The sequence below is a fragment of the Triturus cristatus genome, chromosome 2_1, assembly GCF_964204655.1.
Source record: "Triturus cristatus chromosome 2_1, aTriCri1.1, whole genome shotgun sequence".
NCBI classification, from domain to species: domain Eukaryota; kingdom Metazoa; phylum Chordata; class Amphibia; order Caudata; family Salamandridae; genus Triturus; species Triturus cristatus.
This window is the reverse complement of record NC_140581.1, coordinates 327920308-327938144: the sequence shown is the minus strand read 5'-3', so window position 1 is coordinate 327938144 and position 17837 is coordinate 327920308. Positions and strand designations below refer to the sequence as shown.

Here is a 17837-nt window from a genome sequence, read left to right as displayed (position 1 = left end):
TGTTCGACCGCTCTCAATCTCTTATCCATTGATTTTCTGTCCTGTGTAGATTGAGAAGTCGATCTCCCCCTCTCTGTTGTGATTGTATTTGGATAATACCATGAAATCTGATACCCGTCATGGTTGCCAATGGGTGTGAATCATTAAAATGCACAGCAAAGGGGTAGTACATGTTGTTATTTCGGACCGCCCTAATGTGTTCTTGAATTCTTTATTTTAGGGGACGTAAAGCACTGCCTATGTAGATGAGTCCACAAACACAAATTATGCAGTAGACTACAAATCTGGTGTTACAATTTATGAGTTCCCAGACAGAATACTTTGTCAATGTATTGTATTGGAAGTCAGTCAGTTTATTTATATCATATGGGCAGACATTACACTGCGTGCATTTGTAAAAACCCACTGGTCTTGTCGGAAGCCAGGTTGTATTTTGTCTTATATGAGGAAGATAACTATGACACAAGATATTACGTAAAGTGGTACCTCTCCTATGTGCCACCCTGGGCTTTCTTGTGATATATTTATCAAACGATTTGTCCAGATGAAGTAAGTGCCAAAGTTTCAGTAAGATACAGTAAATTACGTGACTATGGGTGTTGAAACCGGTGACAAATGCCAATTTGTGTACACTGTCTCATTTGTTGCTCTTTTTCTTGTATGTTTTGTGCAACAATGATTGCCTGGAAGTTTTGAGGATTCGTGTTTTTGCTTTATCCAAAACTGTTTGCGAGTAACCTCTCTGCAAAAAACGTTCCTCCAGTTTGTTCAGCTCCAGGAGAAACACTGAGTGGTCAGTACAATTTCTCCTGATCCTTGCCATATCTCCCAGTGGGATGGCATTAATTTGGGAGCTAGGATGTGCACTGGTTGCGTGCAAGACAGAATTACATGATGTCTCTTTCCTGAAAAGTCTAGATAAGATTTTGTTGTCCTTCACATAGAGAAGAACATCTAGAAAGTCAATTTCAATTCAGCTAGATTTGTGTGTAAAACTTAATTTATACATGTTGTTGTTAAGATGTTCCACCAATCTTACAAGGCAGCTCTCATCACTAGACCATATCATGAAAATATCATCGATGTACCGTGACCAGTATATGATATGTTCAGTCACTTCTGGGGGACCCACTCTCCATAAATGTCTCTGTTCAAAGTTTCCATATACAAATTTGCATATGATTGCGAAAACTTCGAACCCATAGCGACCCCTACCGCTTGTCTGTACCAATTGCCTTGATGTAAGAACACAGTGTTCTCCAATATGAGGCGTGTAAGATCTAAGAGCATTTGTGTATGTTCATAAAGTGTTGCGTCTCTCTGTTACAATGATTCACCTAAGGCTTGAAGTCCCTTTTCTAATGGTATACTTGTATATAGCGACCAGACATCTAGTGTCACAAAAGTGAAATCATTGGACCATTCTACATCTTCCAACTTATTCAACAGGTCGCCCGTATCCCTAATGTAAGAGGATAGATTATGTACCAACGGTTGCAGGTAGACATCAATGAACTCTGATATTCGCTCTGTAGGAGAGCCAATACCTGACACTATCGGTCTACCTTGCAGAAAAGCACTTGGCTTGTGATTTTTGGGTAAAATATATAGACATGGTGCTCTGGGGGAAGAATTAAACAGATATTTGTATTCAATGTCTGAGATGAGCCCCTATTCTCTCAAGTTGGTCAGTTTGTCCCGTATAAGTTTTGTGACATCGCCTAGTGGATTACTAGTGAGTCTAATGTATGCCTGCCCGTCTAAAAGTTGCCTCTCAATCGCCTGAATATAGTCAATATTTTGCATGATTATGTCTGACTTATTGTCGAGAACTTTCAAAGCCTTATTTTCTTTTCTGGTGAGACTGAAATTGGAGGACTGTGAGCAAGATGATGTAGCATCCTCTAATCTATGTAGGTCACAAGTGACTGCTTTATAAAAAGCATCCACCAGATTATATGGTGGCAAAGGAGGTATAAACGAAGACTTCTGCTTTAGACCACTAACTAGACTGGGATTAGGTACAATATCCAAGTCTGAAATAATGTCTAACATTGACGGAGGTGTACCAGAACAGTCATCTAATGATAACAACAAATGCAAGTCTTGTATCTCCTTGATTGTTTTATTACAAGGTGTTGCTATCAATTCCATACATTGCACAGAAGCTGTTTTATTCTCAATTTTTTTTTTAATTTCATTCGGCGAACAAACTTAAATAAATCAATGTGAATACGTGTGAAGTCTGGCATTGATATGGGACTAAAACTAAGTCTCTTTCTTAAAACAGCTACATCGCATTTTGTACGTTCACAATCGTAGAAATTGACAATAGTTACATTTTCTTCAGATGATTTAGGTAACACCATTCCACTGGCCTGTTCCGAAAACACAGTCTGATTCAATTCTTCAGATTGTGTGAGACCGATCTGGTCATTGCCCCTTCTCTCATATTTGCTCCGGTTTAGCCCCCTCCTTATTTTTTTGAATTTGGTTTGTTGTAAATCTGTCTGATACCTTTCCTGAACCATGTCATCTCTTTCTAAAAAAGACGAAGATGTGTTCTCATTAAAGGGCCCACTTAGTCCTGTATCCACGTGGCCCCCCCAGACTCACTTCACTCTGATGTAATGTCATTGATCATGCTTTTGGTTTTTTACCAATGAATAAATCAATGTTTGAATGATCAACATATGTTCCTCTGGATGTTCTCTGTGTCAGGAGGTATTTCTCTACATCATTTCTCTGGTTTTGAAAGATTCCCATACAAAAATTGTATATTTAAATAATTAGAGTGCCGGGGTCTCCATTTCTGTACACATTGTGCAAGTCATTTGGTGGCTTGTGTTATTGATACTCTGGGTAGTGGGGTATCTTACCCTGAGTGGCACCTATCATATGTCTGATTGTTCGTATGACTGTGTTTAATTGATCTTAATACCCTAGATTTTGACAATATATTTTTGAAGCGTGACAACGTATCCACCACTAGCTTGTGTGACAATGCCTTTTAAGTATAAGATTGGTCAGTTAATTTAAATCAAAGTGACCTTCATGCATTATGGTGAATTACTTCGAGGAAGCCCAGTATTACTTACTTAAAATAAAAAAAACAAAAGGGTGCGTGTGAGAAGATGGCTTAGTATATGGTGCACATTTATGTAAGTGGGCACCCTACACTAATCCAGACAACCCTTATGGTGGTTTCAGTGGTCTTAGACAACCTTAGAAAGCTCTCTAAGTGGTAGCTGTGGAGAGCAGCCTTCAGGCTTAGTCAGAAGGAGTGCGAAGCAGCTTGCTTTTCCAGAGCATGATCTTATTGGTGTAGATTAAGTGAAAAAGAACCATACAGTGTATTTATAAAAATGTGTACTTATTATAAGACACTCACTAACACATACACATATCTCCTGCCCAGAGATATACACAACGAACACACTACTTTGCAAAAACATAGGTAAGTAGCATGAATACACAGTGGTCACCATGGGGAGACCAAACCATATACTAAAACAGTGGTATGCGAACCATGACTCAAGTCAAGACTATACCCAGAAGACGTAGAAGTGCTGGGGACCCAAGGAACCACCTGAGGTAAGTAACCAGGAACCCCACAGAGGCTGCGTACAGAGTGGGAACACAAGCATGGGCTCTATGCAAGTCAATGGGTAAGTCGCGGCTGAATTTTAAAGAAGAAGGACCCTTCCCAGTGGACCCTGAAGTAACCATGTAAAAAACAGAAGGTTGGAGAGCCACCCCACCCATGGATAGCCTAGGAATCAGGATACCCTCACCAGAGAAGCCGGGTGCATAGTTGTGAAGTGGCGTTGGAAACCGTTGTCGAACTCAATGGAGGACTTCAGAAAGATGCAACTGCTGGAGAAGGTGAAAGTGTCCAGTAAAACCCAAAGGTAGATTCAAGATGAGAAGTACCTGCAAGCAGAGGGGACAGAGTCTATGCCACTCAGGAGTGACCAGAAGGCACGGAAGACGAATACCCACCGATGTTGGGTGTTGCAGTAGTGCTGATGGTGACTTTGGAGCTGCAGCTGTGAAGACCAGGCAATGCTGTGGAAGACCAGGAGCTGTTCATGAGCTTTCCCACTTTGGATGTCGAGAGTTGAGGGGTCCATGTCCATCAGAAGCACCAACAAGTCTTGGCAACTACAGCTAACGTGGAAAGCAAAAAAGATGCAGTATTGGGACCAGCAAGGTCGAGGTGACTCGCCACAAGCAGGTGAGGCAGAGTAGGCCCCGAGCAATCAGGGGAGCCCACTGAATTCAAAGAAGACCCTCAAGAGGACCCACAGCCTGTAGGCACTGCGGTCGCAAGAGGACCTAGAGCAGCTCACCAAAGATGCAGGCCCACAATGCAAGTAATACAGCGAAGACAAAGATCTTGGTCACAGGAGATGCTTGAGTTTGTGGCTACTTGGAGCCCAAAGATCTTGGTGAAAGGAAGCCAACAAGCCTTTGCAATGGCAAGTCAATGTAGTGCACAGGGGTTCGGTTCCTGCAGCTCTGACAAGGACTAATTGCCTCAAACTTGATGAGAGGACAGGCAAGGCCTTGAGGGATGTGAAGAACTATCATCTGTGTTGCTGACACTTTCAGAGGCCTTGGGAGCTCAGGATCAGCAGACCGGTTAGCTTTGTTTCGGTGCCTGCATATACAGGAAACTGTCTCCTTCACTTCAAGGGAGATTCCTTTAGGTGTCTTGGATGTCCACAGGTCTTGGAAGATCCTGTATGGAGCACAGGCACAGAAGTTACAGTCAGACTTACATGACGACGTGACCAGGAGCAGCAGGATTCTTCCCACTTGCAGTCTCAGAGCCCACAGCAAGGTCCAGCGAAGTCCAGCGTGCCCAGACGGTCAAAGAAGAAGTGGTGTCTTGGTATGAATCTTGTCCCAGGACAAATCTAGGGACCCACCTACAGGTAAGCCCTTAAGTACCCTAAGCAAAGGGTTGGGATGATTCAGGGTTTCCTCCTGGGGGAGGGGTTCGGACAGTGGGGCGGATACTCCCAAGTTCTTTGTCCAGTTTCGCGCCAGAGGGGGAGCTAACAGCTCCCTGAGCTGGTGTGAACTGGACTATGCAAAAAGGGCACCAAGTGTGCCCCTAAAGCAGACTGAGTGGTGCTGGCAAGCGCCCCTACCCGGCCCCAATACACTAAACCCTGTCAGGGAGGTGGGCACACCTCCCTGTGACCGGATACCTATTGTTCTGCCTTCCCCTGCTCAAGCTTGGCTCAGCAGCAGGAGGGGACAAACGTGTCTCTAGTCGGCAGCAGCCATGTTGTGCTGTCCGGGTCTAGAAGGCTGGTACCGGGAGCACTGAGGGCCTACCGGAGGAGCTTTACAGTGCATGGAATCATACTTTCCACACTGTCCTCCATGTTCGATATCAAACATGACAGGGTTTGTTACAGCCAGTTTAGAGTTAGACATTGCGTAATGGAGGATGGCCACTCTATATATCGTAATGGCTGATGCACTTACAACCTGGGAGAATGGACTCCGTAGGTTGTAGGAGTGTCCAGCTCATGCAGGGGCACCCTTACACTCAGAACCAAACACCCTGCCTTCAGGATTGAAAGGCCTGCTTTAGGGGTGATATAGGTTTTAAGTGCAGTGACCTCAGATATAGGGAAACATATATCTGTCGTAAGTTGTGCTAGCACCAGCTTACACAAGCTGCAATGGCAGTCCCGTAGTCACAATTTGAATGGTCTCTCATGGGTGGCATAATACATGCTGCAGCCCATGGGAGACCCCGGTGAACCTATGCCCTGGGTACCCCAGTACCATACACTAGGGACTTATAATGGTACACCAGTAGCCAATCTGGGATGTACCTAAGTATTTACCATGTCAATTTAAAGGAGAAAGCACGGAGACTTGGGTCCTGATTATCAGGATCCTAGTCAGACTAGTCAGAAACCATTACAGCACCAGGCAAAAAGTGGGCGTAACCATGCAGAAGGATCCTCCCTTCCTAGAGTGCCCCAATAGTAAGGCCCTACAATGCCAACGTAGCCATGTTCTGCCGCTCTAAACCTCTAAACTTCTGACCCTCGCCTACAAAGCCCTCCATAACCATGGACCCGCCTACATGAATCACCTCCTGAACTTCCAACTACCTCCTGGAGCCTCCGTTCTGCCCACCTTCCCTCGCACAGATACCACACATCCGCCACTGTCACCCCCAAGGACGCTCCTTCTCCCACCTTGTTGACAAATCTTGGAACACCCTTCCCCACCACCTCCGTACTTCACGCACGTTGACTCGCTTCAGGACGGGACTCAAGACTAGGCTCTTCACTTGATACCGGCAGCACCGAGCCTGGACACCCTCTTGGGTGATAAGCTGCTCTATATAAGTACCGCTTAATTGATTGACCATTGTTGAAGCAGGTGCAGTGGCACCGGGTCCCATTGAACCTTGTCAAATCGTATTTCACTACCACCATACTGGTCAAATGCGCCATTTTCCTTGCTTGCACTAGGGCCCATGGCATTATTGCTACACTACTGCCCCAATGCCACCTATTTTAATTTACATCTGGCGTATATTCTATAGCATTGTCCCCTGTCTCCTCCCTGGTCTAGTTTACCTGTGCAGACATGCCTAACCGCAGGTAAAGCAGAGGACAGGTTCTCGAGGACGCAGCCTCTCAAGCTCCCCACTAGGCACGTCCTCTCTGTCTTAGGAAGCACTTCCCTCCTAGATTGCCCTCTGTGCGAAGCATCCCTCCCTGTTTCAATTGCCCCTTTAGAGGGTGTGCCACAGAGCTGCATTGCAGCGACTTGAAACCCTATTGAAAGTAAAACGGACACTCCCCAGCCTCTAGATTGAAATATATCATCCTTTGACTTGGAATCGCCCACCTCCTCCGGTGGGGGCTGTCAGACGGTTTAGCACTCAGTGTAAAACCAACAGCACCTGGCACGGCTCGCTGTTTGGTACTGCAGCTAATCTGGAGCTGACAGGGCTCTGCAGGCTGAATCATGCAACAGACTGACGTGCGAACCATGTGTCTGCATTTATGCAAATGCGTTGCTCTCCGTGCCAATAATGTCTCTTCTACATGTCAGCCTGCCGAGGTTACTCTGCCTCTGTCCAGAGACAAGGGGCGGCTGCTGTTTGGGAAAGGGTACCTGACGTCCACACGTGGACGCCGTCGATGCTCGGCGCACTGCAACGTACAGTAATAACACGTGCCTAGAAAATGACAGGAGGCTCCATCATTATCCAAGCGCTTCTGACGCAATCGTGTCATTTAAATCAAATTGTTTTAAAATGCAAGACCCACTCGAGTTCAATCTGGGCAGTGACACGCTGGAATATTGCTTATTATTCGTTCGCTACGTCGTGAGTGTGCTCAGACTACCCACTTGTACACCTGCACAATGAATCGACATTTCCATGTCTCTCCTTCAATGGAATTTGATGTATATTCGAAACCTAAGGAAACATTGACATTCACAGACCACCCTGCACCTCCCCAGAGTTTCCTCTTTTGTATTTGGCCGCACAGAGGCAGAACACACCCTCCGCGCGTGCACGAGCCGCATACAACCTCCCTCACAGACACAAACGCTGCATATAATCTTCAAGGACTCTGGAGCTCAATGTCATGAGGCATTTGTAAGGTGGAGAGCGGTGTGGGCTGGAGCAGGGCGATGGCGGCGCTCGGCCAGCAGAGGGCGGCAGCGGCAGGCTCGGCTGCCACCAGCTGGAGCAGCCACCTGAGCGCAGCGGCGGCAGCAGGCAGAGCCGGGAGACTTTGGGCTCCAGTGCTGGCAGCAGCAGCGAGCGGCAGAGCTGAGCCGAGCTGCTGAAGGGCATCAGATGAGAGCAGCAGAGGAGCCGAAGGGAGAAGCCCGCTCCGCCGCTCCCCAGCATGGACAGCAAGCTCAACTCCTCGTCCAACAGCCGGGACGACGGCAATAATGTGCTCGCGGGCAAAACCGAGAAGGGCATGGCACCGGCGGCGGCCACAGGAGGCAAGGACCCGCACGGGAACTCCGTCTGCTTCAAGGGCGACGGCGCCGAGGAGCCGGTAGTGGGCTTCGAGGACGCCGAAGGGACCCAGAGAGGACAGTATGGCTTCATTCAGCGCCAGTTCAGCTCCTTACTCCAGCCCGGGGTCAACAAATTCTCCCTCCGCATGTTCGGCAGCCAGAAGGCAGTGGAGACGGAGCAGGAAAGGGTTAAAACTGCAGGGTTCTGGATCATCCACCCCTATAGTGATTTCAGGTAAGGAGAGCGGCCCTCCCCGTACCTGCCCGGCCGTGTGCCGCTGGCACACTGAGACAGGGTGTCTGCAGGGCAGGGACCTGCCGCCCGTTCCACCTGGCTGGGTCTCTAACAAAGCCCAGCCCGGAGGGTGTAATTCAAGAGGAGAAACTTTGAAAAAATAAAGTGCAGCCAAGCGTAGGAAAGCTTGCCTTTCCCCCATGTCTGAGCGGTGCCTCTCGCCGCCCTCTCTTATTTCTTGACCTGGACATCTGGGTACTGGAAAGATATTGGAAAAATGCTATACCTGTCGAAGAATGTGTCCTGGCTTGAAAGGAGACGTGGGAACCAGGGTAGTGAAATGTGTTTAGGAAAACGTGAGTGATGGTTCGACTGTTCCCCTACTCTTTAAAATGAAATACCCAAGGGTTATCCAAAACACAGCCTCCTACCACAATGACCTTGGACGCCAAACTTTCATTAGCGCCCAGGAAGTCTCTCCCTCCCTCCATGCAGCAGCCTAATCTATCTTCAGCAATTCCCTCCTTTTTAACCATTTCCTCCCCTTCTCTGCCGGTCCCTGGAACATCAGTCAATCTTGCAACTTCACATTAGCCAGGAAACCTGCAGGCGTGCCCCCACCTTCAACACAGGGACCAAATACGGATCACATTTTAGGGCCTGTGCAGGGGAGGAGCTGTTTCTGTGACTTCTAAGCACTAGCGAATGTTCTTGGAGAATGCTACAGACTCCGACCAGTGGTTTTACCTGGATTGCCATCCGAAGTGTGGCCTCCCCCCTTTCTTTTAGGAATTTCGGCACCACCTGTGGGTCCCTTGATTCCGCCACCATGTCTCTTGAACTCCCGACTTCCCTCCTTGACCCTTGACCCCTGTTGCAGCAGCCGGATTAAGTTTAACAATCCATGGGACGAGGCCCCCTCTGATCCTGCACAAACGGCTGGATGAGTCGATTATTGCTAATAAAAAAAAAGTAATTGCCGTAACGTTAAGTTATGAAGCATGGAAGGATCCTCAAAATGCAATCTATAAAGGAGGTTAGAGTCATCTTTTCAATACAATATTGAAACGTCACGCTGCACAGGTGGTTGGCATCTCTCTGGCCATCATTTCATTCGCGTCACACGTGCGCTAGAATCACTAGAGTGCGGCCCCTTGTGCCTGGCTGCAATCCCAAGCCACGGCCTGCTTTCGGTCACCAAATGTTTGCATTTCCGCAAACTCTTCATTTCCGTGCCTTTGCCCTGTGTGCCCCAGCAGTCAAGGAAATGTCTTTCTCTCACACACACTCACTCGTTCCCACTCGCTGTCTCTCCCACTTCTCCTGTCTCTTTCCCTCGCCCCCATACCCTTCACAATCCCTCTGCCCGTCCCTCTCGTTGCACCTGCTTCGGTCTCTGTGTCATTGCGTGCCCTCTTCAGTCTGTGCGTGTCTCTCTCCCTATTTCTCTTCCCCCCCCCCTTCGCTCTGCCTCCCGTGGCTTTCTTTCTCTCCATTTTTTACCCCCTCATCGATCACCAGCCCTCTCTGTCTCTCATGTCCCTCTGTTCGTCTCTGCACGCCTCTCTGCCCTTCCGTCCATCTCTCACAAACGCCACCTGTCCGTGTCCGTTTCTTTCTGTCTCTCCATCCATACGGGTCTCTCTGCCCCTACATTCTCTTCCTTTACCGCTCCCTATATATGTATTTCCGTATCACGGTTTCTGACTCATTCTCTTACTCCGTCTCTCGCTCCTCTTTCTGTCAATGTGCATCTGCAACTCTCTGTTTCTGTCACACTTTCTCCCCTCCCCCCAACACCATTTCTGCGTCCCCCTCTCCCCTCTTTATCCCTCTTTCTCCGCCCTCTCTTCTTCTTTTCTCTCCCTCCATTCCGCCTTCCTTTCTCTTTCTTTCTCTAGGTATCTGAAATTCTCGAACTATGCCAAATTCTATCTTTGTAGCTGCCCCTCCTCTCTCATAGTATCGATCTCTCAGGCAACCCCCTCCACCCCCGTCCCCGACTTCGGAGTTCGGACAAGATTGGGCTTATGTTCGTGCATTGAGCCCCGGTCCTTGCAGGCGTCAGGCAGGGGGAGGGCGACCACCAGTAGTTGTGTGTACATTAATTATACCATAAGTGGGGGATACACACCTTCAGGTCCTGACACATGAGGGGAGGGAAGTGGCTGCTTTTGCAGAGCTGGGCTTGCACATTGTACAGCACATAGACCGCGGATGGGCTTAGGTACCTGCCGGTTTCTCGCCCGGCGCTCGACGTGAGTGAATCCATGGTTGTTCTAGCAGCAGCCCCTGGGCTCTGTCCAAGGTGCTGAAAGTCACCGCCTCACGGCCTGGGTCTACTGCTGCCCGTTTCCATGTGTGCAATGTCTAGCGTGAAGCGTGCATTCACTTGTAGGGCAGGATGATGCGGAGTGAGCGGAGAAACTCACTTTTACACGCTGCGAGTCTTGGCTTCGTGGCACACCGGAGGCCTGTTGTACACAGGCGCAAGCTGTGTTCAAAGAGGGCCGCAGATGCGGAGCTCCTTTTTACAAGGACGTGTGCACCACCAGAAGGGTGCTCCAAAGGCAATTTGGTAGGGGTGAAATGAAAGACATGTCTTTAAAGGGCCAGCAGATACTTTTAGTTTGATTTTCCTGTGTACTCTTTTGCACGTTGGATGTTCAGGATTATTATTCTTTAAAAAAAAAAAAAGTCAAAATCCCGTGCCTTGTCGAACTGATTTGCTTCGATGCTTCTGCGGAACAGAACTACTACACTCGAATAATGTGCATTAAGGCTTTATAAATGCCCAGCATTATTCATACTCAGATTATCTCAGTGTCGCTACTTTTGTAGTTCCCATAAATCATGACGTTATCAGCTCGCCGATTGGCTGCTTACGGCCTCATTCTAATTATTCAAAGGGCATTTGAAACATAACTGTAAACATTCATAATTTATTTTAAAACACCTTCTTTCTGTACCAACATGACATGCAATGAAATATCCTGTGTGCATCATACCGGCTTCTAAACATGCCAGAGGCAAGGGTACCGTTTAGGCCCCAGCTGTGTTGCGGAAAGCTCTCTCCCCCTCCAAAAACACACGAAAAGTAGTGTAGATGCACTTTTACTGCGTTTTTCACCATCAACTACCACTCCTTTTGCTAAACACATTTCACACCTATTAAAGTGAAAGCAACGAAAGTATTCATCTTGTTCTTTGTGAGCAGGATTACTTTTTGATGGGTTCCTGGTGTTGTACAGATATTAAATGTATACGCTACGTGCTGCCTGTGTATCTTAAAATGACCTCACCACCAGAAGAAGAAGAAAAAACAGTATCATTGGTGCAGTTACAACAGCAACAACACTCTTCACTTTTAATTTGAGGACTGAAAAAACAGAGCAAATTGGCCCATAGCGCTGTTCTCTTTTTTGGTTTGCCCTTTTCTGACTTTTCTAGGCGCTTCTGACGAGCCTTCGGCAGCCTCTGCCTGCCTGCCTGCCTGTATCTGCACAGGCCTAGGTTATCTCCCATAGGGCACCGTTACGGACAGAACTGACTGCGAATATTATGACGCTGAGGTTACATCACTCATTACAATTTCATGAGAAGCATTCTGATTAATTGATGAGCCAGTGGGTATTATATTTATGGATATCATTGCATATCACCCAGCAAAATGTGCCACCTAAATATAGAAACATAGGATGAGCCAAAGGAATGTCCTGGGTGCCTGACATGGCGGATTGTATCTAGTGCTACAGGAAACGTGATTTAAAGACAAATGACAAAGAAAATCGCACTGCCATAGAGTTGCAGCAGTAACTGCCACCATACATGCCTTTTTAAATTCTATGGTGTATCTTTAGAAACATGTTTTATTAATAGGCGTGGATCTCATCATTCTGGATAATGAAGGGTTTACAATTAGTTTGCCGCTCTGCATATTTTGTCATACCCCAACCCTGTCTGTGTTCTGTTTATCCACAGGCTACATTGCCACAGGGAGTCTGTGCATCGACCAACAGGGTGTTTGAGATGCACGTGTTATCGCCAATGCGGTAATATTGTCTTCGGATAATACTTAAATTAATTATCGTTTCTCTCGGTTGCATTACAGTTCCCTTTAGATAGATATTTTAGGCTTGAAGCGCCTCTTTCAAAATGGCACGCAAAGTACGGCATGCGGCAGTGGACACATTTACTATAACGGAGGCCTCACGCTAGGCCTGCCCTGTCGCCCGGACAGCTCCGAGTCATCTCTTTGATTTCAACGCTTTGTTTATAACACACTTACAAATGGAAAATGAGCAAAACCTGCATGTTATATAGAGCCAACACTTACGTGTACATATGTAAGGCGCTACTGTTTCACGTGCCAACAAAAAGGCGACGTGAGGCTGTGATTCGTGTGTGAGGCATGACACTGCAATGAGTCCGCAAGTGCCTCTTCTAAAGATTGTTTACCTCGAGGGCGTGGGTAAATTTAAACCTCCAATGACACATTCGGATAACCCATATTCTGTCCCATCTATGGAGGTAAGCATATGTTTTATATGTCTGCACAGTCATGGCTTTGTTTAAATACAGCAAATATCAGGTGTCACGACTCTAAGGTCAGAGATCACGCCCACTGAAACGTAGTCAAGGCTGTAGTTGGCTTTGTCTATGTAAGCAGCACATCTACAACTTCAAGGGAAGCACATTGTGCCTTTCCGGGTCACTGGGGCGGTGTGATGTTGTCAAAGTCTGCCAACAGGGGAGGCGTCACTAATTACAAGGGCAAGAAACGTCTGCGTAATTCTATGGTCATCATGTCCCATGTGAGCTGTGAGCATGTTAGCTCTAGGTGCTAATTGTGTGACTCCCACTTCAACTTTACTCCCTTTATCCAAACACAAATGTCCCCCAACTATTCCAGCCCACCTCTTCTCCCTCCATGCCAGGATCACCATTAGATGCAGACATGGCAACGCAAATGTCTTTTATACTTTGGGATCTGATGGAAACAGTAAGACATTCCACCTTCATGCTATAGGGTGATCAGTTTCGTTCTTCTAGTACAGCAGGACAATCACCCCCAGGCAGACCACGGGCTGGCTGCCGTTTGGTGTCAATGAATGGGGCTCACGTCAGTGCAGCTGCACGGACGTCACTGGCACTGAGATGACTTCAGCTTGGCACACGCACTGATGGTAACAGCGGGACGCACAGATCACATCCCAGAAACATCTCACGGTTCACATGCGAGGTTTTACTGTTGGATTTGTTTCTTCGTAGAGTCCAGTAGAGACATAAGGAAACGAAAGAATTGTTGGTCGATCCATCGCTATTTTTCACAATTCACATACATTTACCGTAGCGCCCGGCATACGCTTCACATGACATATGTGCACACACTGAAGTATGAGCTGAGCGACGGAACCCGGCATGCCCATGTCCCCCTCGCCGATATTCCCTAAAGCGACACCTTTGTAACTCACGCATGGCACGCATTACTCATGCCCAGGGTTAGGTAATATTTCCGGCTTCCCAAACGCAATCAGCGGGGCCACATTGCCTTCAGGTATTTTTCCAATACCTTCTAACTCTATGGACATATGGTAAATATTGGATGCAAAGGCTCACTTTGGCACCATTTTTGCACGGCTTACACCAAGCCCATGCAGGTGCATCTGCGGAGCACTGGGAATTCTGTGTTTGTGAAGTTCCTAATCATTTCAATTAATGGTAGGAACCCCACTTGACCTTGTTTGACATTGATTGTTCTCCCGACGCTCTACTTTCTTCCCATAGTGTACCCTCCACGACTCCCACATCTCTAAATGTACGCCTAATGTACAGGACTTTATGTTACGGTAAATTGTGATTCAGTCATTTACGGTTGTCTGTTTAAGGCAATTGGCGATGGAGGACGTGATGCAAGTGTGGCTCATCCTTGTGCACATTTCTTAAACACTATGGCACTATGCGCGTGTTCAACTGCAGAACGGAGTTTTCTGGCAATAAATCTACCCAGAAACAGAAATAAATGTGAATCACACAAATTGTGTCTCGCCCACATCGATAACTTTATTGCGATATCTTCATGTATTATGGCCTAATCCCATTTCCGGCTTCAGTTGGTTTGATTTTGTTGGCTGATATGATTGCAGTCGTCCTGATCTCCCCTGGAAACATTTCGGGCCCCACTCACAAAACATTTACTGTTACTAACTCTTGTGGTACTCATGAATTGTAGGGCGAGTTATGAGTAGGCCAGGAGTACCATATTATGCACGCTTGCTCATACACCAGTCTTTGTGAATAGAGCACCATGTTAGTTAGTTCGGCTCAGTTACACCGAGAGTCCCCTTGGAATTGGAATTTATTAATTGTAATGTAGTGTAATTAATAATAGTTTATGCTTTTCTCTTCTCTCATGAAATTGTCCCAAAACCAGTGTAGTGGTCCTTTGTGAAGAAGATGGTTACATCCAGAGATTTACAGCCAAGAGAGAATGGTATTTTCTTTAGCCAAATACACAGTTGCCAGGAATTTGTAGTTGCTTCTCATTTGTTATTTCTCAACTAGAAAAATACATGTACAATGTAAAACTTGTGTTTTACAAGATAACAAAATTGTGAAAACTAATATTTATTATATTAAATTAATATCTGAAATCTGCCCCCAGAAATGACATTTAGACTACAAAGTAAAAAAAAACCTCCCAATAAATACTCCCAACGTGGTTCTTGAATTCTTTCAATCTCTGAATGACAAGCATACCTGAATTAAAATGAGCAATGAAAAAAATGATTGAACAATTTGTGCTGTCTTGATCTGTGAACCAATTTGCCTCAGATCATGTCGGTTTAGTAAAAATTTGATGCAAAGAGGTTTAAATAATGTGTTGCTTTTTTTTTACCAGCATGTGTTTAGTCTTCATGAAGGTGCATTTATTGAGCATGTTCTCTGGCCACCGAACATGGCCTTAGGTGTGTTCATATCCTCTGGAATAGCAGTATGCCTAGGTTCTGGTGTAGATTTTTGGGTGTATGTGGGCTGCAATATCCAGTGTTGCAGTTTCTTGCTTAAAAGTTTGGAGGATTCCTCTCTGAATCCATTGGTGAATAAGGCAGCGTTGAAGCCATTACTGTGATCATCAGGTTTAGGAAATCGGAACTCAGTACTTCTTACCAGTCCCAGATATGACTGTGTCAAATTGTTCCAGTTGGATGAGTGATCTTCCGCATTTTAACAGGCCAAGGAAGAGGTAAGGGTTTATGCTAGTTCCATCATCTACCGTATCTTCTTCTCCACTGACGAAGGGGAGGATAAAGAAATTAGAGGTAGCGGTCGGATACTTTGGGCATGTGTGTTCCATGTGTGCAAGAGAAGTGCTTGAGTTGATGGCATCTCTTAGGGTTTTGACCTTAGGAAATCAGACAATGCACAGGATTGGCTGACAAAATAGGGATATGAAGTCAAGCTTGGTCAGTATAGAGGATGGCAGTACATATTATTTTGGGACATATTCTTTGTCATTTAGTTACATTTTTTGAGACATGAAGTTCCAGGAAGCACACTGTCATTCTCGATGGGATGGAAAGCAGAAAGGGAGTAGTTTTGCTTTTTGGTGAGCTGAGGCAAGATGAGTTTCATTGGCATAGGAAACAGAGATGGTGTTTCCTGAAAAAATAGAGCATTGTTGCATTATAATGTGGTGTAAATTATCACAGTTGTATTGTGCAAGTGTGCACAGGCAAATTGTGTATGTATGTAGATGTGTGCTTGTATGTAATGATGTTTAGACATTCTCCTTATAGTGTGTGACTACTGGGCACACTGCCCTATGGAGATCCCTATGGGGCACCAGGCGTCCACTAAATAAGTGGGCATGTCATTTAACTATCCGTGGGTGTATGCATTGAACCTCCTTCATATTGCTTGTGTTTGCAGTGTTTAGTGATATAATACACTGACGTATGCACAGCGTCTGTTTTAATGTTATGGCCTCGTGGTACACTCAATACCTTTCTGTTTTATCCGCTTATCTAGGTCGTACAAGAACCATGTTTTGGACCATACTCATGGTCCCCTGCTGTAACTAAATGTGTTTCTTATCCTCAGGTGGACCCTCTTCTAAAAAAGGGTATTACAGTAGTGTACCATGTACATGTGTGGCATGGTATGAATGATTAAATAAATAACCAGTCACCCTTTCCCACAGGGTATTAATAAAGACATGCTGATCCTGACCAAAGCCACTGGATTGGAGTACATGGCAAAAACTAGTTGATTATACGTAAGGGCGATGGAGTGACAGTAACTCCACAGCTAGCCCATTCCCTAGTTTTTAACCTTGTCAGGCGGACCTGTGCATAAATTCTTAGTTGGGCACCACTTAGGCATTTTTAAAGATTACCTCAAATAGACCCCACACCTTTTTCCTTACAACAGTGCTCCCTTGTAAGGAAAGAAGTCACAGCATGCCCCAACCCTCATCGAGTTGGGATAAACTTGATGATGAAGCATTTCACTGGATAACATTCAGTGACTGGGAGTTCCTTGAATAAAAAGGTTTTTCCTCTATATCAAGTGGGTCCATGCTAAATGAATCAAAGTTGACTCTCTCTTGATTGTAACACTATATATGAGGAGGGTGAGTCACAACCTTAATTTCCCTCTTCTTTCCCTCTCTTGATTTTTACCTTATAGCAGTTGGCAATGCATATTATTTTGGGAAATCTTCTTTGCCAATAAGTTCCATGTTCGTTGTGTTTCATCGGCATAGGAGACAGTGATTGTGTCACCAGGAAATATTGCGCATTGTCACATTAAAATGTGTTGTAAATGATCACAATTTTATTGTGCAAGGGTGCACAGACAATTTGTGTTTGTATGTAGATGTGTGCTTGTATGTAATGATATTTATAAAATCTGCAAATATTCCCTTTGACTATTCACTTTTCCTTAACCACAAGCACTCACATATCACAATCACCGCACACTTCACTGGTCACTACTTGCTCATATATACATACATATCTCCCCCCCAACAGGTACCATATTGAAGAGACTAGACATACCACCACCAAGCCACGTTGCCCGTGAACTAGATAGCGGGAGGCCAGTAGGTGAAAAAGAGACCAGGGCCGGATGACAGTCAGGGGCTAATACCTCGTAGTACAGTTGCGAGATACGGCAAGAGGGTGTTGCCCATGAACTCAAGTGCGAACAAACGTGAAAGGGATTAGTCGCCCCAATTGGGTCTCACGGAGGATCTTTTAATTCCAGTGTTGAGATTCCTTATAAGTTAAGTTAAAAGATGAGGAGTGTTATATATGTATGCACTATTATGAAGTAAGAAGATTCCCTTCCGGGTGCCAATGAATATTTCATATTGACTAGAAACTATCTTGAAGAAGGTGGTTGGAATTGGTCAAATACCTCTGAAACGCATGGATACATATATATTAGTATTAAGCTTATAAAGCACCTGGTTACTCCAACGGAGTGTCACCTCGCTAGGACATTACAGACCATGACCACAGAGCCCTCCCCCCCTAAGGTCCACAGGCCCTAAAATGCGTAAGAACCC

The 17837-nt window shown here is 45.9% G+C and overlaps 1 protein-coding gene across 2 annotated transcripts in view; it reads left to right on the top strand.

Annotated features, from left to right (window-relative positions):
• Positions 1–7674: 7674 nt before the first annotated feature.
• Positions 7675–17837, top strand: part of HCN1 (hyperpolarization activated cyclic nucleotide gated potassium channel 1) — an 893359-nt gene continuing 883196 nt past the window's right edge. For both annotated transcript variants that reach the window (XM_085631226.1, XM_085631227.1), the window contains exon 1: positions 7675–8263. In XM_085631226.1, the coding sequence (XP_085487352.1) occupies positions 7908–8263 (356 nt within the window). In that variant the 5' untranslated portion in view covers positions 7675–7907. The remainder of the gene's footprint in view (positions 8264–17837) is intronic.